The following is a 25613-nucleotide window of genomic DNA, read 5'->3' as shown; positions in this document are numbered from 1 at the left end:
AATTTCAGCGTTGCCTGATGTTGTTCAAACTTTTTGGCTAAACTTTTTAATTGCTGCCCAAGTCTTACCTATTGAATATTATTCCAAAATTACATAAAAGAAAATTTCTATCATCTTAATCAAACTCATTAAAACGTAACAATGTTTACAAATTTAACCTACAAGCAGAACTTAGAATTAAAAAGAAATCATGGAGTTTGTCATTTGATGCGTGAGGCTTCATGCCCCTACGAGGTAGATTTTCTTTTTCTTCCCTTTTTTAGTTTCAAAGCTTTAGCAAAGTATTTTTTGAATTTGTAGCTTTTTTATCAAGTAATTTTACAAATATCGTTGCAGGGTGAGTTAATTACAATTGTTTAAGATTAAGTTTAAGCTAATTTTGAACAGACAAGATTTGAGGGATCATCACTACTTTAAAATAGCACTTTTGCTTGGAATTAGAAAAATCATCTGGCAACGCTTTGTCTTAGCACACCCCCTTCTTGGCATTTAACATAGCCTAGTTGGAAATCTCGTTCCTCTGAATCCCTACTAGAAATGTTTTTGATTCATGCTAAAACCGTTCCTCGTTCCAAATGTTAATGTTTGCAAATACAATGTTCATGTCAAAGAACTTCATCTCAACAAGATCCCATGAACTTTCAACTTGAGTCAATTCTCGCTCCAGATACATGGATCTGCATCACTGAGGATCCCAAACAAGAGTGACACTCGAGTACGACATCTTCCATTTTCGTTCGATGGATGCCTTAATGACTTTAAAAATTCCCACATCCCCTTGTTTCTATTTTATTTTTGTAAATAAGTTCATGCATTTCCGCTTAAAAGAAATGCTTCGGTTAAGAAATGAACTGAAAAACTAATCCATCCACTATGTGCTGCTGATTGGAGAGCAGTCCCGAAACCTGATATGGGTTCATCAAACGCACATCCCGAAAACTGAACCAGCGCCCCTTGATCTTGAGTTGGGCACTTAACCACTGAGCTAACGGGGCGGACCAGGGATAGAAAGTACAATTATGTGATGTCTGAATTTGAGGCAATAAAATGGGTAGTTCAGTATATTAAATGGTGTGATATTTTGTTGGTCAAAACCTTTTTTTCAACCAAACATTGTGTTATGTGTTTCATTTTTGTGCATTTCGTTTTTCAATTCATTGTGTAGATCAGTTATTTTTAATGTAGATGTAATTGTAAAATCCGTTATTTTCATTACCTGAGAAGGGCTAACTTGAGTATAGCCGAAAAAATTCGTAGTTTATAGTTTTATGTTCACTCTAATGTATGATGTTAAATGCTGTGTGGTTGCTTAGTTTTATCTGTTAGTAAGTTGTTTGAAATAACGTTTTTGCAACAACAAAGTGAAGTTTTTTTCTATCAACAATAAATCGTTTTTTTATCAAGAAAATCTTAATGATATTAAACGTCCTTTATAAAGGAATTTACTTCGAAACAAAATCATGTCAAAAGATCTTCAAGCAAAAACAAAGTTTTCGAAATTGATGTGTCATAGTTTCTAAAATCATGAACTGTGATAATTATGAAAGTCTAAATAAACCTAAAAAAAGCGAAGACAAATATGACAAAATATTTGGTCATGAACACGCTAAAGTTGGGAAAGCCATACACTGAAATGGAATAAAGCTGCAGAAAAAGATAACATGCATCCAGAAATATTATAAGCTCTAAACGGCATCAGTCTAAAAGCGCTTACACAAATTATGTAGGCTAATAAAATTCATATGACTTATATGAAATTTATATTTATATGACATCTGCAGATGTTGAATCGATGTACAAAGAATAAGTTTTACTAGCTAGAAAATAATTGTATTAGAGATTATAATAAATAAACACTTTGTTTTTATGTATACATTTTTATTTGTTTTGTTCTGAAGTCTTTGGCAACATAGAAGGAAAAAGCTGGGAAATCTCGTTCCTGTGATTGCTACTGTACAGTAATTTAGCCCCTAGATTCTATCTTCAAGAAATGATACAAATTGTCACAAAACGTTCTGTGCCCAGCAAGTCTACCAACGTGGCAGGATTTCCTGGTGGATGGAAGAACTCAGAAGAAAATAGCAAACGCTTGGCTGGTTAAAAGATAACGTCGAAAACCGTCGTGCAATGCGGTTTTAAAGTGATTTCAATTTCTTTTGTTATAAATATTTTTGCTGCAATTGTGCAAACTTTGAATGATGGTATGTCCCACGCAAAAGCTTCATCCTAATGTCGTCCATAGATTTGCCAACTCCTGGGTTGGCGGAACCATGGAAGGAAGTCGCAGACGCTTTGCTGGCAAGAAGATAATATAATAAGTTAATAAAAAAACGTCGTGCAAAGGGTTTTTAAAAAAGTGATTTTCATTCTTTTTTTAATATTTTGGCTGCAAGTGCACAAACCTTGGACAGTGGCATAACCCATGTCATATCTTCATTCTAATGTCGATTAGAATTATCAACTTCTAACCAAAAACAGTGGTGGTTGGTGAAACTTGATGTTGATTAGACGATATTTTTCGTTGAAAGTAGAAAAAAAGGGAATTTCTTCTTCAAGCGTTCTTTATTTTCAAAAGAATGACGAAAAGCTTGATTGTCATTTTTGTAGATTGAAAATTGTACGTTTGTACACTATTTCCAAAAACAGACAGACGTAGGTCGTGGACGTCGCTATTATTGCATCTGGACTGGAAGCCCAACGCTGCCGTGCAAGATAAAGCCTGAGAGGATTGCCATATTGTCAGTTTTAAAGCAAAGTTTAAAAAAATTTGCGGTAAACCGGACAATATGGCAATCCTTTCAGGCCTCATCTTGCACGGCAGCGTTTGGCTTCCAGTCCAGATGCTATTATAGCGACGTCCACGACCTACGTCGGTCTGTTTTTTGGAAACAGTGCACAGATGTACATATCTTTCAATCTACAAAAATAACAATCAAGCTTTTGTCATTCTTTCGAAAATAAAGAACACTTGAAGAAAATCCTTTTTCTCGGGTAGGTTAAGAACCAGTTCAGGTATATCTCAATAAAACCATTTGAAAATGGAGCTCGTTGAAGTTGGCATATGTTCACAAACAAATGTAATAAAATTATCATGCACTGTATTTGTTGCATGCATTTTGCTGTGCTTTAAGCTTTTCGTGAATTATTTTATTCAGATCAAAATAAACCCTTATCAAAACTACGTGCAGTAGGCCTAATTGTACACTACAGTCATACCCTAGACAAAAGTGGATGATAACAACCGATGTACAACCAACCAATAGCTCAGACAATAAAACAACCAACCACAAAAAAATGGTTGATTTGTTGTCTGGGAGTCAACAATTGACGCACGATTCTCTGAAACAGTGTTTCTTAAAATCTTTTTTACCTCAGGACTCACTTGCAGACTTCTGAAAATGGTATGGCGTAGCAGTCGAGCGAAGCGATGGGGAAATGTTCTAGGGGATACCGGCATTTCTCTTGAATTGTTTGCAAGTTTTTATTACATAGGCCTCATAGTTGCAAATTCTAAGTACTGTATGCTAAATAAGATAAGTCGAAAAAAATCAAAAAACTTATAAAAAATAAATCCTTTACCACTGAAATAATTTTAAATTATAAAAACACACAACACAACGTTTGGTTGAAAAAAAAAAGGTTTTGACCAACAAAATATCACACCATTTAATAAACTGAACTATCCATTTTATTACCTCAGGTTTAGACATCACATAATTATACTTTCTATCTCTGGTCCGCCCCGTTGACTCAGTGGTTAAGTGCCCGACTCAAGATCAAGCGGCGCTGGTTCAGTTTTCGGGATATGCGTTTGAAGAATCCATTTCAGGTTTCAGGACTGCTCTCCATTGAGCAGCACATAGTAGATGGATTAGTTTTCCGGTTCATTTCTTAACCGAAGCATTTTTTCAAGCGGAAACACATGAAATCAATACAAAAATAAAACAGAAACAAGGGATGTGGGGATTTGTAAAGTCATTAAGGCCTCGATCGAACGAAAATAGAAGACGCTGTACTCGAGTTTCCTTCTTGTTTGAGATCATCAGTGATGCAGATCCATGCGTCTGGAGCGAGAATTGACTCAAGTTGAAAGTTCATGGGATCTTGTTGAGATGAAGTTCTTTGACATGGACATTGTATTTGCAAACATTAACATTTGGAACGAGGAACGGTTTTAGCATAAATCGAAAACATTTCTAGTAGGAATTCAGAGGAATGCATTTCCAACTATGCAAAGAAGAGGGTGTGTTAAGACAAAGCGTTGCCAGATGACTTTTTTAATTTCAAGCAGACATCGGCTAACTTGGCTGACTCTCATTTCTTTGTATTCACCATGCCTTTTTATGTTTTAGGTTCTTGATATCATGTAGCAACCGATAATATCACGATTTAATCTGGCAAGTTTATTTGTGCTACGCGGACTAGGATATTTAGCTCGAAGTCGACTGCGGACGAAAGATGCCATAGCCAACATTATGAAGGCAGCCGAGTGGTATCGTAATGACTTTAATCTGTATGATCTTAAATTGCTACTGCTGCTAAACGTTAGTTTTTCAGACCCAGATGCAACATTGATAGACCTATACCGAATAATTCGTGGCGAGGGCAATGCTACAGCAATGTTGTGATTCTAATCAAACTGTCACTTTTGTTGCCCGTCACTTCATGCTCAGCTGAAAGATCGTTTTCAAAATTGAAAATTGTTAAATCGCGAATTAGAACCACCATGATTCAAGATCGCATAAATAATCTGATCATAATGTCATCCATGGCTACCTAAAGATACGGCCTGATTTGTCACATTTTGCAGAAATTTCCAGATTTTTGTAAATTTGAGAGAATGTTTAAATGTTTTTTTCTAAAAATTATATTTTTACGCTTTCTATACTGTCTTCCCCAGATGACATAATAGGTTTTAACATCCTCAGATGTTGAAAAACAAAGAAAATTTGATTTCGAAGATTTTAATCAGACTGTTAATTTTATAATAATAGTCTGATTCATCGTTTTTCAACTTACTTTTTCTCATTTGTTACTGCTTCCCCAAGGCAACAAAAAGCTTTTATATCATTAGGAAACAGTAAAAAGTAAAAAATCTCAGAAAATATCACTCAAACATTAGCATTAGCTGTAGCCTAATAAAAATCTGCAAAATGTGACAAATCAGGCCGCATCTCCAGGCGGCCATGTGTCATCAGAATCAGACATATGTGAAAAGCTAGATTTGAATGTGTTGATAGTAAATTTTGTCTCGGCTAGTGCAAGGCGAATGATGCTATATTAAAGTAATGTTTACGCTTATTGAATTACTATTGACATTGTTAGTTGTTGCCTAGTCGTCAGTCAGCTTGTTATTCTTGGAAAGAAGTTCTTTCCCATCGCCAGTAGCAGGGCCGGATTTAGGGGGGAGGCAGAGGGGGCAGGTGCTCCGGGCCCCCCGACTTTTGAAGGGCCCCCTATACGTGGAAAAAATGTGATTTTGCGTTATTTTTTCTTCCTTTCAGCCTTTGAAATTTTTGCAAAATGCTGTGCAGTGCTGGATTGATGCTACTGTAGACGCAGAAGTGGTTTTTCGCGCCGAAGGCGCTAAAATTTTTTTTGCAGGGGGGCTCCCGATCTAAAAGTGCCCCGGGCCCCCCATCAGCTAAATCCGGCCCTGGCCAGTAGGCTATATGCAGTGCTTTTTTACGATATTTGTTACCACACAATGGCGCTATATATCAAATAGTCTAATTTGAAATACTTTTTCACTGCCACGTTGAATTCATTACCATACGTAGTTAGTAGCCAAACGTTGCAACGAATAAAAAAGCGCGTAGGCTTTAAAGTAAAGGACTGTTCATGTGTGAACTTAAAAACTTGAAACAAGAGGATTGAAAATAGCTCTAGACGAGTTGCAGATAACACCAACTAAAAGGCTGAATGATGAGCTTAAGTTTAACATGCTGCTGCAGATGAAAGCAAACCTGTTTGATAAGACGTTGTTGATAGAAATTAACAACATTCCTTTTGTTAAAAGCTAGAAAACAGCAATTTCCTAAAAACCAACGTTCACATAACAATAACACAACGTCATATTTAATGCTTTCAGGATTGAAGTTGTGATTGAAATCGACAGATCTAAAAGCATGAAGTGTTTGTCGTTGTTGATAATATCATGTTTTGTTCTGCTTGCAAATAGCCACACAAGCGACCAATACTTGCTTTGCAAACCAGTCTCCAGCGCATTTGAACCTCAGCAAAATAAAACAGTGTTGCCAGTTAACAATTGTGGCTCTTCATCAAATGCTCGTCCAGGGAAAAGAGGAGCCAGAGGACTTCAGGTTGATTGACTTGAATTTTATTATTTATTGTATGAAAGTTCTGAAGTAGTTTTTTGTTTCATCAGAGTAGCTTCATTTATAAGATGACAATACTACAGCTGAAATTCATAAATAATATTATAACTAAAATTTATATTATAACGACAATATCATAACTAAAATCTGTTGACTTTTTGAAACAAAGAAAATAAATTAGTCTTGATAAGCAATAATAAATATTTCTTTTATGGTATTAATACGAACGCGCTTGGTTGAACATGTGTTGGTAAGGCTTAAGTAAGGTTGCCATACGTCCCGTTTTAGGCGGGATGGTCATGGTCACACTTTTTAACGTCTTGTCCGGGCGTCCCAAACGGTCAGCCAAACGTCCCGCTTTGCAAATACTAGTAGCCTAGTAGGAGAAATCGTGTAATATGAACTCTTATGCAATATGAACCTTCTGTATTTTAGCAAAACGGGAAAAAATATTAGTCTTATAACAGCTTCATTTAAGTAAGTTTGCTGGTCGTTCCACAGTAATTTCGAATTCAATTTTTCATTATAGTTTTTTCGTTTTGCTGTACAGAAAAAATCTAAAGTCGAATTATTTTGTATCGTGAACGTCAATTTATTTTTATTTTTTGAGCTGAAATCGATATTTAAACAGAGAATATGCGCATGAACTCTCGATGACAATACGGACAGGATGGCTTTCATTGTAGATCTATATAATAGCATCGGAAAATGTAAAGTTATAAAATCACAGCTAAAGGGTCTTGGACTTTGGAGGCACCCGGTTTTAATGTCACAGAGGTGTAATAAGCCTTGAATTCGGCCTACTGGAATTGTTTGATTTTGGTGAAACAATGATGTACACTGTTGACTGTGGGGTACTACAAATAATGAAATGTGAAAGGACCGCTTGGACCACCAAGATTTGTAGATTATGAATATGAATGAAAATGACTGCCATGCTTCCAGTTTTTCCTTACTTTCATACGTAAAGGAACTTTCAAAACATATTTTTAAAATATTGAAGTTTCGTGGTTTGTTTATTCAATTTGCAGGGTGTGCAAGGACCACCTGGACCACCAGGGGTTGTGGATTATGAGCAAATCAATTCAAGATTACAGATCCAAATGGATGAAATAAAACGTAATACTTATATATGAAATATAATTATGAAAAAGCAATTGCCTATTTAAAAATCGCATGCTTGCATTTTAGTTACTCCAACATTGTGGCACGATGGCGTACCACCACTTGGTTACCGACATTTTGGTTTGCTTCCTGTATCTATCAGCTGCACTATGTTTGTACAAAAGTTGAATTGTTTGTGGAAAAATCAACGCATACCCCAACACAGATGTTTGTTAGTCCAATCAATCTTTTCTCAATAAATTATCCATCTGTCATATTTACTTCAATTTTACACTTACAGGACAACTGAAATGCAGAGACGGGGTTGTAGTTGGCAACATATGCTACAGGTTACTTTACAGTGTTGGTGTGGGAATGGTCTACGATAAAGCACGGAATCTATGTCTGTACCATGGTGGAGTCTTAGCAGAGACACCAACAAAAGAAACTTACGATGCTGTGTATGATTACGTAAGAACAACGTTTACAATGAATGTGAATTTGAAAGATCGTGGGCATATCCGAGTCTGGCTCGGTTCAATGTATCAGGTAAAATTTAATTCATTGTTTTGAAGTCATACAGAGTTTCCTTAGCTAATTGTCGAAAAGTGTGGCTGAGTAGAGAGAACATCTGCGCAAAGTTCTAAAGGACGTTGGTTCGACTCCGCTCAAGAGCACGTGTCTGTGTCTCTACAAAAACACTTAATGGCATACATAAAATAAAGGGAGCAGCTGACTTAAAGACTATATGTCTTAGACTTAGAACAAGTGCAATGACGTGCTTGGAGACAAATTGAGTTTCTTGTCCTCTAGTTCGCTATTTAAATCTTTCAACTACCAGGCCTGAATAAAGCACAAAACAAAAATTACGTTATCTAACGTTTTAAATTTTTTTTTATTTGGTTGATAACAATTTCATTGCGAACAACAACAAAAGTAAACAATAAACGAAGTTTTAACTGATTCTGTTTATCTCCATCTTCAGACTGAGAATGATTTTGTGGAACCTTGAAACTGGTAGTTTTGCATACTTGTAGAGACTTTGAACTACTGAAGTGGACCTGGTTACCGAGATAAACAGCTTGTTGCAGTTTTTGTTGTCTGTAAATTATTCTATTCACTCTGTATGAGTAGCTATGTTGAGTAGCCCGGTACTATGTGCTGATGAATAGAAAACTATTCTTGAAGAGTAATGCTCAAGTGCACACAGCGAGAGTTGAACTGTCGTTTTGTGGTCTTGCCGTTGTTTCGTTCGCAATCGGTGGATTAAGCAAATGAGCTATCGAGAAGAATTTGTTGTCTTATTATGTGATAGATTGAGTTTCGATTCTAGCAGCATGATTGTACAGTAACTTACTCCACAAGATTTGATAAAACGATCTGTTGTTTTAGTTTAACGTTCTTTTTCTGTATGTAAAACATACATAACCATACGTTGCAGGGTGGGAATGTGATACTTTCCAATGGAATGAGAAGTTACACTTCGTGGTATCCTGCACATCCAATCGCTGAAACTCGACGTACACACATGGCAATTCATGTGAAGATTCGTCCTGATGATCCAAGCAGTCATGGAATGTTCAACATTTGGCCCACTATTAATGACCTCGTTCCATTATGCCAGTTTTCATTAGAACAATGTAGAGATTTCGTTTCTTTTGCGCCAAAAACAAACTGAATTGAAGAATTGTTAGTGAGCTGTTTGAAATGACTTTTTTTGTTACAACGAAGTAAAAGCAAAAATTTTGTCAATATGAAAAAAACTTTAGTACAGATTACAATGAATAAACACTTTGTTTTGATTTGATGTCTGAATGATTATTTTTCTTTATTCTGAAAACCTTGCAATTATGGAAGAAAAAACTGGGAAATTCCGTTCCTGCACACGAATTCTGACTCTTTTCAACAAGTCAACTAATGCAGCAGGATTTCCTGGTGATTGCCTGACCTTGGAAGGAAATTGCAAACGCTTGGGTGGCAAAAAGATAACGTCAAAAATCGTTGTGCAATGCGTTTTTTAAATGATTTTTGTTACAAATATTTTTTGATTGCAATTGTGCAAACATTTGAATGATTGTTTTTTCTATGCTATATTTTCATCCTACTGTCCACTAGAATTATCAACTCCTGATCAAAAACAATGGTGTCTCGTAAAATTGATATTGATTCGATAACATTGTTTATCGAACGGAAAAAATAAACGAATTTTCTTCAAGCGTTGATTTTTGAATGGAAGACGGAAAGTTTGATTGTCATTTGATTGAAATGTGATGTAGATTTGTGCACATTTTTAAGAAGCACACAGACGTAGGTCGAGCAAGTATCATCTCGCTTCATCTTGGGATAATATCTTTGAAGTATTTTAAAACAAACCGTTTAAAAAATTGAGTATGGTTGAAGTTAGCTTATGTTCACAACAAAAGTAATAAAATTATAATGTATTTGTTGTATGCATTTCGTTTCGCTTTAAGTTTTTTTGTGAGTTGTTATATTTAGATCAAATAAACCCTTGTCAAAACCATATTATACAATAATTGTACAATCATACCCGAGACAAAAGCGGTCGATAACCACCGATGTACAACTTAAATCAAAAGTCAACAATTGACACACGTTTCTTTGAAGACCCACACTTTGCACCTGTCACACATTCTTACTGTTTCGAGTAGGCCTACACAAAATAAGAAATCAAAGCTTTTATACAAACATTTACATTTTAAGTTGTTCTCAGTCATCACTGCACAACAGGCAGTAAACAAATCCAGAAAATTGCACAAAAGATAAAAATTGGAAGTCAAGAAACGAAGGTGTAAAACATATAACCAGAGTTGCAACTAACAGCAGAGAGGGAGAAAGACTGTACCCCAGTAAGTAAAATGTCAACGAAGGGAACTACTTTATAATTTGCTTTTAAAAAATATATTTACGAAGCTCGTCGTAATGTTTGAAGCTCGTGGTAATGTTTTAATTTTGTTCTTTTCTTGACCAAAATCTCTAGTCATGCCACTCAGTAATGCAGAAGTCAGGAATTAGGATTATCAAAATTTATCTACTTCAATTGACGTGTTTTCCCACTAATATGAACGTAACTTTAGCACTAAAAAATGACGTTTAAAGTTTACTAACCGGTCTGCGATTCCAACACTTCTTTATCACAATCACCAAAACGGTCTAAAGATTACAGTGAATTATTTAATTTATGAAATGACAGTAGCTAGTATGCTTATTCCAGTCAAAAGATTAGCATTTTTTTACATTGATTCAACGTGTGCAGACGTTGAATCAATGTAAAAAAGGCTGATTTGCTGGACAAGCTGGGGAACTGGGTTTTGACAATGAGTCACCGATCAACATACGTAAAATATTAACATTTACTTTTAATAGATTTAATACCTCGAAAATGATCAATACCTTAAAGTAAGACTTGACAGCGTAAACTTAGCTTCGTGCCTAAGGCTGGATTCAAGTAAAGAAATTTTATTACTTAAGTAATAAGCAAAGATTAAAAAATTACATAAGTTATTTAAGTAATTCAAATAATAAGAAATCTTCAATTTACCCGGGCATGAACAATTCTAGCTGTAGAAGAGTTGGACGTATATGCATAGTTCCATACTTGTAACGTTAACATTATGACACGTTTTTAACGATATTGTATTGGCAAGATGGGTAGTTGCAATATCTTGTTCACTTGGTAATAATGAAGTTGAAACAAAAGCAATCAGTCAAATGAAAAGAAGGACATCAAAAAAACCATAATAAATGAAAATATAATGGCTCCAGTCATTACAGTCTTCCTGTTGAATTACTATTGTACCTCTTTCTCTCACTCACTTACTTTCCCTCCCTCTCTCACTGGCTCAGAAAGCACAGAGAATCAAACACACCATCACTTAAAGAAGACCTTAGTTGGGAGACAAATAGTCCAGCTGCACTTAAGCATCTTTCAATCTAAACTAAAGATGGCGAGAGAGACAATAAGGCAGGATTTTATATTTTCAAGAGCTTTGAGACAGTATTTGATTTTTATTTGAGTCGAAACTTTTCTTGAACTCAATGCCAAGGGAATTTCTAGCCCGTTACACAGTCAGTGCCAACTTTACAAGTCGCAAAAGTTTACCTTGACAAGCCCTTCCTGAAAGTAAGAATTATAAAAGTGACAAGAGACAAAATAAGTGCAAGGAGCAGCATTTAAATCTTCGGTTTTATTTTTTAGCTCGTTTAAATTAATGTAGCCTACTTTGAAATTTCAAGTAATTGAGAATTACTTTTGTAAGTTACAAGAAAAAGTTTTCAAGTCAGTAATTAAATAATTACTTAATTGAATCCAAACCTACTGTGCCGTCTACTGGACATTAAAATGTTGACTTGAAATTTTTTAATTTATGTTCTGTTATTGTAGTTTTCTTTGCTTGCAGGAGTTTAATGACATCCTTCAGTCCATTCTAAATGTAGTCCTGCTTACTAAATGTAAATCTCTTGAACCGGTTAGGCACTAAGAATTAAAAAAAGAGTTGGATTGCATTTTAGAAAGTTTAAAATTTCATTTACTTGAATAGACAAACTGAAAGCTTCAATTCTTTAAAGTGACTCTTAACTGCGATCTACGCATCTCAAAGGGATCCCCAGAAAGTTTTAAGAGGGTCCGCTAGATTATTGGATGAGCATTAAAATTCGTGTATTTAAAAGCAGTTTTTGTAAAATTTTCATTTTTTAACATTTAAAAGTCGGCAGGCAATTAAGTTAGTTGAACAGGACACATCACTGCAGAAAGGTTAAGGTCAAGCTCTATTCCAAGTCTACTGTAAGGGGTGTAACTTCAAATTCTTTCGTAATTATTTGATAAAAATTCCATTTCTTAAAACTTGCTGCCTGTTTTCATTACGTGTTAGACAGTTAGAGGAATTGATTGATCCACTAAAGAATGCTGAAAAAAGACTATCATCAGATGTTGTGACAAGTTTCACTAAGTTTGGAATAAAATCAAAATAACAATTATAATATATAAATAACACTACGTTTGACATGTCCATTGATTTCTTAAAATTTAACTTTCAGTTTACTTCTGAAAAAAGTGAGAATATCGAGACCTAGAAGTAAAAAGATATTTAAAATTATCAAAACTAGATTTTAAAGGAATGGTTTCATAGTACTTTGGCATTTGGAGAGTAGCCCAATGAAATGTAAGTTCTTCATCAATTTCAGTTCCAAAATATCAAACACGACGGGAGTTATAATAGATTTACTGGTAAAAGACAAGATGATTTTAGCACAAACACTTGTTTCATATGGGATGGCACTTTCACGCGTGAAGCTCATTTATAAAAATAAACCTTATAAAGTATTTTTGCATTGGTGAACTTTGCCGCAACCATTGGGTAGCCCAGTCCATGGACTGTTTAACATTAAATGATCATCTGTAAATGCAGTAGCATTGATAGGCCATAGATAAAAAGCGATTGCCTTCACTGCCTGATTTAAAATGTAAAACAACTGACGACAAATGAAATATGGACTAAACTCTAAAAAATTAGGCTAGAGCTTTTAAGCTTGTGGCTAGATGAACAACCTTGCTCAATAGTAGTCCATAAGCATTATTTGAGGAAACGAGGCAGATTGTTTTAACAAGACTGAGTGTAGACTTGTAGTCAGCAAATCAACTTTTTTTAATTAAATATAATATATAAGATATCAAAAAAAACATATACATAGTGAAACTTAAATTTGTATTAAAAGTAAAAAAAAAAAAAATAAAACTTTCTATAGAATCTATACAACTAGAATAACAAATCTTGAATCTATACATGTATCAAATTTATATATAGGCGATGTCTAGTCTATATGGCCATCAGTGGAAACACCATAAGAAGAAACAATATCTTCAGACCTCATTCCAGAGGAGTTCATCATCGCCATCTGCCTAGTGAAACCGCACAGGTCTCGGCCAAGGCCGGATAAGATCTGCCCGAGCTTGTGATACATGCTGACCCTGCCCTCAGCAAGTCCTGGTTACAAAGATATTTTTTTCCTGCTTGCTTGCACTACCTCACAACCCCAAAAATCTGGAGAAGAGTTTTAGTGGGTGCGATCTTTAAGCCTCAAAAGCCACTAAAGGACTCAAGGAGTTATCGCCCGATACCCCTCCTTTGTGTTCCTTTCAAAATCCTGGAAAGGCTGATCTATGCCTGCGTCAACCCAATTATCAACCCGCTCCTCCCAAAGGAGCAAGCTGGGTTCCGGCGCAAAAAATCCACTGTGGATCAAGTCACACTCTTGACCCAAAACATCGAGGATTGCTTTGAGACAAAAAAGAAGGCCAACGCTGTCTTTCTAGATCTTACAGCTGCCTACTAGATCGTTTGGCACCGCGGTCTTACTTGCAAGCTGTTTCGCTTGCTTTCAGACCGACATATGGTCCACATGATTATATGGAACTTGTGAGGAATCGAAGCTTCACCATCACCACCGGCAACTCACAGCAAAGTAGACTGAGACGCCTGAAAAATGGTGTCCCACAGGGATTAGTCCAGGCTCCTTTTTTTTTTATAATCTACATCCATGGCCCGCCAAGCACGGTCTCCGAAAAATACGCATATGCAGATGACCTGGCAATTCTCCACTCCACAAAGTTGTGAGAAAATCTAGAAGACACCCTGAGCCATGACACAAAAACCCTCTCAACTTATCTCCAGAAATGACGACTGTCCAGCGAAGCCAAAACTGTGGCAGCAGCTTTCCATCTACACAATCGGGAAGCTGATCGTGAGCTACACGTCCAGAACAACGGAAAATCTTTGTCCTTCTTCCCGGATCCAAGGTATCTTGGGGTGACACTGGACAGATCGCTCACATACCGCCACCATTTGGTGTCACTGCGCAAGAAACTCACATCCTGCGCTGCGCTACTCAAGCGCCTGGCAGGCTCTAGCTGGGGGGCGAGGGCTGACACTTTGCGTATAGCAGCCCTAGCCCTTGTCTATGCTTCAGCAGAGTACTGTGCACCTGTCTGGTGCCCAGTGGTGCCGAAGTTAGTTGAGGATTGGGGGGGATAAATCAACAGTGACCGAGTGGTTAGAGCGTTGGGCTTGCAGTCGAGAGCCTGCATGTTCGACTCCATCCACCCGCACTTGCTGTTGTTTCTCTGGGCAAGAAACTTTACGATAATTGCCTCTACCCAGTGATCGATTTCGAGTAATGGGTAGTACCAAATTTAAGTCATAAGTAGAGTAGACAACCGGAAACAGACATTGCCGTCGGCTGCAGCGTGGGTCAGGTGTACGTTGGAAGGCTTACACCGATGCATAGCGCTCAAGTCCGCTTTCTCGCAATGCAGGATAAAGATATAAGAAACAAACAAACAAACAAACAGTTTATCAAATTTTAGACAATTTTGAACATTGGGGGAGATACATATTCTTATACACAATTTTAGTGGTAGGCCTACCGGTATTAAGTTTATAAAACAATCACTGGACCTCGGTAAATTAGCTGCTAACAGCATAATATACAGATAAGAAATCATGGAGATAAAAGTGCTACCAGTGCTCTTGTGAATGAATGCTGCAAGAGAAACAAGCAAAGAAAAATTGGTAGGCCTACCTCCAGCAGAAAAATTGATACTTCCAGCGGGATTCGAACTTATGACCTTCCAATGAATACTTATTTTTTCCAAAAAAGACAACAGAAGTTATAGCCTACTTTTCTTCTTGTCCTCTCCTTCACTAGAATCCCTACACTTTGTGCACTATAGGACATAGTCACTAGTCAGGAGACTGAAAACAATCGAAGCTACAGAAAAACATCTACAAATTTATGACAAAAATAATAACTTTCAAACGAATCACCAAAACTTGTTACAACAGAACATATTGCGTCTTACGGTAGTTCGCATTGAAAACTCATTAGCAATGTCATTTATGCTGATGTCATTAAGAATATTTTAGTGAATGTTGCAGACAATGCTAGCATTCAACCTTTTCTGTCCCAAAGTATTTCTCAGCCAGGTTTTTAATCTACAAAGATTGGAAAACGACCTCTCACAAGCAGCAGAGCTTACCGGGCAATTTAAGAGGAACTTAATCAGCTGGAGCATTTGAGAATAGAGAGGTTTTTCCAACTCGGACAAGGTTCTGTAACAGCTCTTCACAAGAGTCAATGTCAAGCTTTTCTCCTTGCAACGTGATCCTAAATTGTTCTATGAGTGCCAAAGGACTGGGGCAGTCGTGATCCTGGCACGGTTGCGGATTTTTCGCGACCAAAGTCGTTGGAAATTATCACAGTTGAAAATCGTAACAGTTTCCCGTTTCCAAATCAACAAACCGTCAACCAAGTTAGCTTGCCAGAACAAAAAGAGAACATACAATGCGAATAGCATCTCCACGTAGCTTATAGGTTGCAGCTGTAGGCTACTCCTTTTTATGCAGCTCGCTGCTAGTGATGCTCTTTGTGAATGAGATTCTTGTTTCAAGGTTTTAAGGGTTCTGAAACAAGCATAATTTTTACAACTTTAGCGCATTTGTTCATAACCAGGTGCATTATTGTAAAGTATTAGACAACTAAAAAAATTCTTGAAACAAATTTTTTCAGTAGAGAAAATGTAGTTCTATAGTAGTTCCATTAGTTGTTAGCACAACCGTGGCTCATGGAAAAAGATTTTGCCTTTCCTTAACCATCTGTTGCATCACATAACTATAAAAATTATCAGAATACAGTTATGCACTATATCAACCAGTTATAGGCAACCATTTCAACAAAATCATTCTTTAAGCAGTATGTACCTTTGCAACAGTGTTCTGCTGGAGCCTGGCAATGCTACGGTTCTGCGATGGGTATACAATGTGATTTTTGATAGACTGAATGCTGTTTTAATATGTTTATATACATTACGCACGCTAAGCTTAGCCTACGGTACTTCCCATCCTAAATTTCATAAGTTTTTATTTACTGTAAGGAAGTTTTGTCGCATCACTTTTCTTGGAGATATTTGGAAAGAACATTTCATTATTAACATAAAATTAATTCAACTTTACGCTGACTTACGGTTACGCACGTAAATTCTCTATTTTTGCATCTCGTCACGTAAAACCTAGCTATAGATAATTAAGCCGACTACCAAATGAGATAGGTATTACTTAAAGTATGGTGATGTCTTTGAAGTTCTCTAGTAGTAAACTGATGGAGGAGATCTGCCTGACTATCTGAGCTGCTATTATGCTGCGACGATCCTTTGTCCATTACTAGGCTACTTGATCTGTCTGCACTGTCTAAGTACCAAAGGATCGGTCAACAGCCTCAATATTATTAAAGTATTAAAGTATGGTGAGGTAGATTTTATCATTGAATTAAAGTTGCTTAAAAATTTTGTTATTACTCAAGTTTTGCATGTGATGAATTATGATGAAAACGACAAATTGGCATGTTTACAATTTCATAAACATTGTGCATAGTATACAATAATGTTAAGCACAAGAAATCCATCTTTTATTTCCTTTTAGTAAATAGCAACAAGAAATTAATCTTTTGTGAATCTATGAAATGACGCTTACCTAATCGAAATTTGTTTCATCGATGAAAGATTGAAAATTTGTGATTCAATTTCAAACATTCTTTAACGCGGTTGTAAGTCAATAAACTCCACTTTGTGAATTTTTTGGTTTAAACCCGTAAATGGCTAAATTCTATGGAAAATTTTAATACAAATTTAAGTTTCACAATATTTCTATATTATTTGCTATCTTACGGCCTTTCTGCAAAGTAGATCGTTTTTTTTTCTTTATTTGGAGTTACAGTAGGCTATTTGCCTCAAAACCCCTTCAAGTTATTTTGATGTTGATATTCAAAAGAACGTAATAATCGAAAGCAGCCAGCAAATCAATTTTTGTCATTGATTTAAAGCTTATGGGCTATATATTATTTAATAAAAAGTAGTTGATTTGTTGACTGTAAGTCTACACTCAGTCTTGTTAATTTTTAATCTGTCTCGTTTCCTCAAATAATGTTTATTGACTACTATTGAGCAAGGTTGTTCACTTTAAAAACTGAAATGTAAGTGGCAAGTCTTAGCGAATGGTAATTGAAGCTGGGCTGGTTGAAGAGAGAAAATTCCGGTCAGAACCGTGGTTTGACCGTAAGCTATTTCAATCTAACCACAAACTTAAAAGCTGTAGCTTAATTTTTTATATTTTAGTCCATATTCCATTTGCTGTCAGTTGTTTTTCAATTTGAAAAGAGTTTTACATTTTAAATCAGGCAGTGGAGACAATCTCTTTTCATCTATGACTTATCAATGCTACTGCACTTACAGATGATCATTTAATGTTAAGCAATCCACAGACTGCGCTACCCGATTGTTGCGGCGAAGTTCACCAATGCGAAAATACTTTGCAAGCTTTATTTTTATAAATGAGCTTCACGTGCGATAGCGCCATACGAAACAAGTATTCGTGTTAACCATTTTTAATATTCGTGTTACGAAATTAGTGTTCGTGTTAAAATCATCTTGTCTTTTACCAGTAAATCTATTATAACTCCCGTCGTGTTTGATATTTTGGATGTGGAATTGATAAAGCACTTACATTTTATTGGGCTACTCTCCAAATCCAAAAGTGCTATGAAATCATTTCTTTAAAAGTAGTTTTGATAATTTGAAATATTTTTCTACTTCTCGGTCTCGATATTTTTACTTTTTTCAGAAATCAACTTGAAAGTTAAATTTTAAGAAATCCATGAACATGTGAAATGTAGTCAAAAAGTCAAGTTGTTGTTTTGATTTTATTCTAAACTTAACGAAATCCGTCACAACATCTGGTGATAGTCTTTTTTGAGCATTCTTTAGTGGATCAATCAATTCCTCCAACACGTAATGAAAACAGGAAGCAAGTTTTAAGAAATGGAATTTTTATAAAATAATTACGAAAGAATTTGAAGTTACACTTAAGCCTTAGACTTGGAATTGAGTTTGACCTTAACCTTTCTGTAGTGATGTGTCCTGTTCAACTAACTTGATTGCCTGCCGACTCTTAAATGTTAAAGGATGAAAATTTTACAAAAACTTCTTTTAAATATATGAATTTTAATGCTCTTGCAGTAATCTAGCACAGGGCTTCCCAAACTTTTTTGCTCGCGACCCCTTTTAGTCTTCTAAAATTTTCCGCGACCCCCTTTACGGTTCAAAAGATAAACAATGCGAAATATACGTTTGTGATATTTATTGAAAGGTTTAATTTGAACGAAAACTAAAAGCAAGCTATCCGTACTCGAAGCCTACTAGCCTACTTTACTAGGCCTTGTAGCCTGCTGGCAGGGTTGGAAGTAACGACTAGTTGTCACTATTCGATAGCGTTATTCGTTGCTTTCTGAATATCGAATGCTTATACCCATTCCTTTTAAAAATAAATATCGAATGCGCGTTATTCACTGCTTTTTTATGCAAGCAACGAAATCATTATTCGTTTTTCACTAATCGATATTTAGGAGAACTGCTGAATCATTTTTGTTGTTCACTTACTTTGTCGTCAAAACGAATTTACGAAATTTGGTTTTTGGATTACTATCCGACCTAGTCCGCTTCTGGTTTTTGAACTTTAAAGGATTAAGGAAATTTTTTCGGCAACACAGTTCAGAAGAAACATGCCAGTGAGAGCCGTTAACAGTGTTGCAAACCTTGCAGTTTTCCCGCAAGTTTGGGATTGTTTTTTTTTTTGAGTTTTGGTACCTTTTTTTGAGTTTGCGACTTGTTTGTTTTTGGGCTTTTTTTGACCAGTCAATTTTTAATAATTGCTATTCGTTGCTTTTTTTTAAGTATCGATAGCGGAAAGTCGTTGCTTTTTTGGGCACTATCGAATACTGAAATAATCATTGCTTTTTGACTAACGACTTCCAACCCTGCCTGCTGGAAACAAAACCAAACAAAAAGTAAACGGTGCGACTGCTCTCTGTGACAATGCAAGTCTAGCCGTTGCTCGATGTTTGTCAATGCTGGTCTCAAGGCAGCTTCAATGTTATTTACGCTGAAATGGTATTTTATCAACTTTGAAAACACTGACACACACATATACGTGGAGACAAACGGCAGGAGTGCGGTTACTGCTAAGCCATATAGGCCTAATGGTGAATACTCCGGTCTAACGTTAGGCTAAGCCAAAAAGTTTGAAACTTTCTTCCAGAAAATTAAAGCCACAACTTAGTTAAAAGATAGATCTGCAAATTTTTTCTGAGATTTGAAAGAGAGATAATCGATACTTTGTTTTTGCATGATCCTCCCCGTTAGTTCAGTGGTTACACGCCCAGCTCAAGATCACGCGGCGCAAGTTCGACTCTCGGGGTGTGCGCATGAGCAACGCATTTCAGGACTGCTCTCCATTAAGCGGCACCTAGTGAATGGAATAATTCTCCGGCAACAATCGGAAAACTTCACTCAGCCAATCTCGGTAACTGGCCCTGTGTCAAAAGCCTCTACAAAAATGCGAAACTACCAGGAATAACCTATCAAGGCTTTGTCAGTCCAGTCTTGACAAGTGTCGCTAACCAGAGACTTAATATAACGTTTGATTCCATGCCATTGTTAGCCAAAAACTTTTCAGTAAATGAGATTATTTCAAATAAATCTTTTTCAATGTTTTGTTTCTAGATGTTTAATTTTTTGATGAACGCTCCAACTTTAGATTTCCATGTAAAAACATAAATGTTTTCTCTTTGGAAGGACAAATTAAATTCGTTCCCTTTTTTCAGGCAAACCTGACAAATAGCATAATTTGAAAAGCCTTTCCAAAAACGTCTTTACAAACACGGTGGACAAAGGCTACACTTTTTCCGTTTTAAAATTTACGACTTAATTTTTTAACACTAATAACTTGTTAAAGCATTGGCTTTAGTTTTGACATCCACGTTTACAATGCAGAAAAGAGGATTTTAAACTCCTATTCCATAATTCACTAGGCTATATAAATTTAAAAAATACTCGTAGCCTATTGGGTGCACGACTCTTAATAGTTAATAACTTTCACGGCATCTTGCATATAAGTGATAATATGCAGAGCTTTATGTAAAATTTGTATACTTTCTGCGACCCCCGAAGTTCCTTGCGCGACCCCTCTGGGGGTCGCGACCCCCACTTTGGGAAGCCCTGATCTAGCAGACCCCTCTTAAAACTTTCTAGGGACCCCTTTGAGATGCGTTGATTGCAGTTAAGAATCACTGAATTGAGGCTTTCAGTTTGTCTATTCAAGTAAATGGAATTTTAAACTTTCTAGAATGAAAACCTTATTTCTTTAATTCTTACTGCCTAACCGGTTCTAGAGATTTACATTTAGGCTAGTAAGCAGGACTACATTTAGAATGGACTGAAGGATGTCACTAAACTCTGCAAGCAAAGAAAACTTTATTAACAGAACATAAATAAAAAACTTTCAAGGCAACATTTTAATGTCCAGTAGACGGCACAGTAGGGCTGGATTCAATTAAGTAATTACCTAATTACTGACTTGAAAACCTTTACTGTACTTGTGACTTACTTAAGTAATTCTCAATTACTTGAAATTTTAAAGTAGGCCTACAGTAATATAAATAAGCTAGAAAATAAAACCGAAGATTTAAAAGGTGCTCCTTGCACTTAGGCCTATTCTGTTTCTTGTCACTTTTTATAATTCTTACTTTCAAGAAGTGCTCGTCAAACTATACTCTTGCTGCTTGTGAAGGTGGTACTAACTGTATAGCAGACTAGAAATTCCCTTTGCATCGAGTTCAAGAAAAATTTTGGCTCACATAAAAATGGTGTACCAAAGCTCTTGAAAATATAACATCCTGCCTTATTGTCTCTCTCTCTCCCTCCCTCGCCATCTTTAGTTGATTGAAAGATGCTTTACCTGTAGTTGATTGAAAGATGCTTTGTAGTGCAGCTGGACTATTTGTCTCTCAACTCAGGTATTCTTTTAGTGATGGTGTGTTTGACTCTCTGTGCTTTCTGAGCCAGTAAGAGAGGGAAAGAGAGAAAGAGGTACAATAGTAATTCAACTGGATGACTGTAATGACTGGGGCCAATATATTTTCATTTATTATGGTTTTTTGATGTCCTTCTTTTCATTTGACTGATTGCTTTTGTTTCAACTTCATTATTACCGAGTGAACAAGATATTGCAACTACCCATCTTGCCAATACAATATCGGTAAAAACGTGTCATAATGTTAACGTTACAAGTATGGAACTATGCATATACGTCCAACTCTTCTACAGCTAGAATTGTTCATGCCCGGGTAAATTGAAGATTTCTTATTATTTGAATTTCTTAAATAACTTAACTAATTTTTTAATCTTTGCATATTACTTAAGTAAAAAAATTCTTTACTTGAATCCAGCCCTAGGTACAAGGCTAAGTTTACACTATCAAGTCTTACATTAAGATATTAAACATTTTGAGGTATAAAATCTTTAAGTAAATGTTAGCCTAATATTTTACGTTGGCTATGTTGATCGCTGACTCATTGCCAAAACGCAGTTGTACAATCTTGTGCAGCAAATCAGCGTTTTTTTACATTGATTCAACGTCTGCAAACGTTGAATCAATGTAAAAAGGGCAAATCTTTTGACTGGGATAGGCATTAGGCATACTAGCTACTGTGGTTCCATAAACTTATGTAATTTACTATAATCCTTAGACCGTTTTGGTGATCGTGATAAAGAAGTGTTGGAATCGCAGACCGGTTAGTAAACTTTAACCGTTAGTAAACTTAGACCAGTACTTCTAGTGTGAAAATTACGTTCATATTATGCTTTACATTTCATTCTTTAAACAATATTGTACGTCTTACATAACTAGTTTTAGGAATTTTTCACTTTTCGGTACAAGCGTAAGAGTTTATTGCTTTCAAGTTACCAGTTCTTTTTATTTAGTGTTTCGAGGTTTTCCATTTCATTCTTTATTTATTTATACTCTCTCATTTTATTGAAGCATGTACTTTATTGCTTGCGTACGGAAATACTTGCATTTTAATTTGGGTTAACCTTATTTCTTTTCATCGACTAGAACGCGTACAGCACTTGCGTGTTTTACTTTTTTGCATCAATCACGTGATAAAAGCGGAGAACGATTTTACAAGTTCATTAGTCGAACTGTTAGTGGCAAATTACTGAAGCAGCCTTTAGTGGGAAAACACGTCAATTGAAGTAGATAAATTTTGATAATCCCAATTCCTGACTTCTGCATTACTGAGTGGCATGACTGGAGATTTTGGTCAAGAAAAGAACAAAATTAAAACATTAGCGCGAGCTACGTAAATATAATTTTTAAAAGCAAATTATAAAGTAGTTTCCTTTGTAGACATTTTGCTTGCTGGGGTGCAGTCTTCTCCCTCTCTGCTGTTAGTTGAAACTCTGGATATACGTTTTACACCTTCAATTTTCTTGACTTCCAATTTTTATCTTTTGTGCAATTTTCTGGATTTGTTTATTACCTGTTGTGCGGTGATGACTGAAAACAACTTAAAATGTTTGTGTAAAAGCTTTGATTTCTTATTTTGTGTAGGCCTACTCGAAACTGTAAGAATGTGTGACAGGTGCAAAGTGTGGGTCTTCAAAGAAACGTGTGTCAATTGTTGACTCTTGGTTTAACTCTTTCACGCCCAGCGATTTTGCACGGTTTGACCTCAAAACCCAGGCATTTTTGCTATTTTTTCTCTAACTTTGACGAGTTGACACGCGTGACACCGATTGTGTATTTTGACATGGAATATCTCATTTGAAAGATAATTTCAAGTTCTGACTATAAATGTTAGAACCTACTTTCCAAATACAACATACTTGAAGATGCAGTATTTTCAAAATGTGTACTTTTTTAACTTTTTTTTGTTAAAAATTTTGTGAAAATGAAGCATCTTACAAAAAAAAATACTTCCACCTTTTCTATAGAACCTAAAAAGATTTTTTTCTTCAGTAGACTTCCTAATGATATGAAGTGTCAAGGAAAAATCAAACATGCTTTGTTCCTTTAGTACATACTTTTCTTTTGACAGTTGGCTAAAGTAACCACACTTTGTCAAATTTGAGCAAAATTTTTTTTTTAAAAACACGAGAATATCAATAAAATAAGCATTTTACAAAGGACCAGTAAATTTATAGATATTCTGCTACAAAGACAAAGTTTTATATCACGCATCAAACAGCATCATTTTAAAATGATGCTGGGCGTTTCGCACCTCAAAATATCATTTTAAAATGATGCTGGGCGTTTCGCACCTCAAATCATTTTAAAATGACGCTGGGCGTTTCGCACCTCAAATCATTTTAAAATGATGCTGGGCGTTTCGCACCTCAAATCATTTTAAAATGATGCTGGGCGTTTCGCGTTAACCTCAAATCATTTTAAAATGATGCTGGGCGTTTCGCACCTCAAATCATTTTAAAATGACGCTGGGCGTTTCGCACCTCAAATCATTTTAAAATGATGCTGGGCGTTTCGCACCTCAAATCATTTTAAAATGATGCTGGGCGTTTCGCGTTAACCTCAAATCATTTTAAAATGATGCTGGGCGTTTCGCGTTAACCTCAAATCATTTTAAAATGATGCTGGGCGTTTCGCACCTCAAATCATTTTAAAATGATGCTGGGCGTTTCGCACCTCAAATCATTTTAAAATGATGCTGGGCGTTTCGCGTTAACCTCAAATCATTTTAAAATGATGCTGGGCGTTTCGCGTTAACCTCAAATCATTTTAAAATGATGCTGGGCGTTTCACACCTCAAATCATTTTAAAATGATGCTGGGTGTTTCGCACCTCAAATCATTTTAAAATGATGCTGGGCGTTTCGCGTTAACCTCAAATCATTTTAAAATGATGCTGGGCGTTTCGCGTTAACCTCAAATCATTTTAAAATGATGCTGGGCGTTTCGCACCTCAAATCATTTTAAAATGATGCTGGGCGTTTCGCACCTCAAATCATTTTAAAATGATGCTGGGCGTTTCGCACCTCAAATCATTTTAAAATGATGCTGGGCGTTTCGCACCTCAAATCATTTTAAAATGACGCTGGGCGTTTCGCGTTAACCTCAAATCATTTTAAAATGATGCTGGGCGTTTCGCACCTCAAATCATTTTAAAATGATGCTGGGCGTTTCGCACCTCAAATCATTTTAAAATGATGCTGGGCGTTTCGCACCTCAAATCATTTTAAAATGATGCTGGGCGTTTCGCGTTAACCTCAAATCATTTTAAAATGATGCTGGGCGTTTCGCGTTAACCTCAAATCATTTTAAAATGATGCTGGGCGTTTCACACCTCAAATCATTTTAAAATGATGCTGGGCGTTTCGCACCTCAAATCATTTTAAAATGATGCTGGGCGTTTCGCACCTCAAATCATTTTAAAATGACGCTGGGCGTTTCGCGTTAACCTCAAATCATTTTAAAATGATGCTGGGCGTTTCGCGTTAACCTCAAATCATTTTAAAATGATGCTGGGCGTTTCGCACCTCAAATCATTTTAAAATGACGCTGGGCGTTTCGCGTTAACCTCAAATCATTTTAAAATGATGCTGGGCGTTTCGCACCTCAAATCATTTTAAAATGACGCTGGGCGTTTCGCGTTAACCTCAAATCATTTTAAAATGATGCTGGGCGTTTCGCGTTAACCTCAAATCATTTTAAAATGACGCTGGGCGTTTCGCATTAAACCTCAAATCATTTTAAAATGATGCTGGGCGCGAAAGAGTTAAGTTGTGTATCTGTGGTTATCGACCACTTTTGTCTCGGGTATGACTGTACAATTATTGTATATGGTTTTGATAAGGGTTTATTTGATCTGAATAAAACAATTCATAAAAAATTAAAGCGAAACGAAATGCATACAACAAATACATTATAATTTTATTACTTTTTTTGTGAACATAAGCCAACTTCAACCACACTCAATTTTTTAAACGGTTTATTTTAAAATACTTCAAAGATGCTATCCCAAGATGAAGCGAGATGATACTTGCTCGACCTACTTCTGTGTGCTTCTTAAAAATATGCACAAATCTACATCACATTTCAATCTACAAAAATGACAATCAAACTTTCCGTTCTCCATTCAAAAATCAACGCTTGAAGAAAATCCGTTTATTTTTTCCGTTCGATAAAAAATGTCATCGAATCAACATCAATTTTACGAGCCACCATTGTTTTTGATTAGGAGTTGGAAA

The 25613-nt window shown here is 36.0% G+C and overlaps 1 protein-coding gene across 1 annotated transcript; it reads left to right on the top strand.

Moving 5' to 3' along the window:
• The first annotated feature begins 4058 nt into the window (after nucleotides 1-4058).
• Nucleotides 4059-9959, top strand: LOC145779771 (uncharacterized). Its single transcript, XM_082591413.1, has 5 exons — nucleotides 4059-4171; nucleotides 6092-6323; nucleotides 7370-7457; nucleotides 7744-7991; nucleotides 8884-9959. Exons 1-5 carry the CDS (start codon nucleotides 4059-4061, stop codon nucleotides 9118-9120), a joined length of 918 nt encoding a protein of 305 aa, XP_082447539.1. The 3' UTR covers nucleotides 9121-9959.
• The last annotated feature ends 15654 nt before the right edge of the window (nucleotides 9960-25613 follow it).

The sequence above is a fragment of the Aplidium turbinatum genome, chromosome 11 (assembly GCF_918807975.1).
Source record: "Aplidium turbinatum chromosome 11, kaAplTurb1.1, whole genome shotgun sequence".
Lineage (NCBI taxonomy): Eukaryota > Metazoa > Chordata > Ascidiacea > Aplousobranchia > Polyclinidae > Aplidium > Aplidium turbinatum.
The sequence above is the reverse complement of the archived record's forward strand: the minus strand, read 5'-3'. Positions and strand labels throughout refer to the sequence as shown.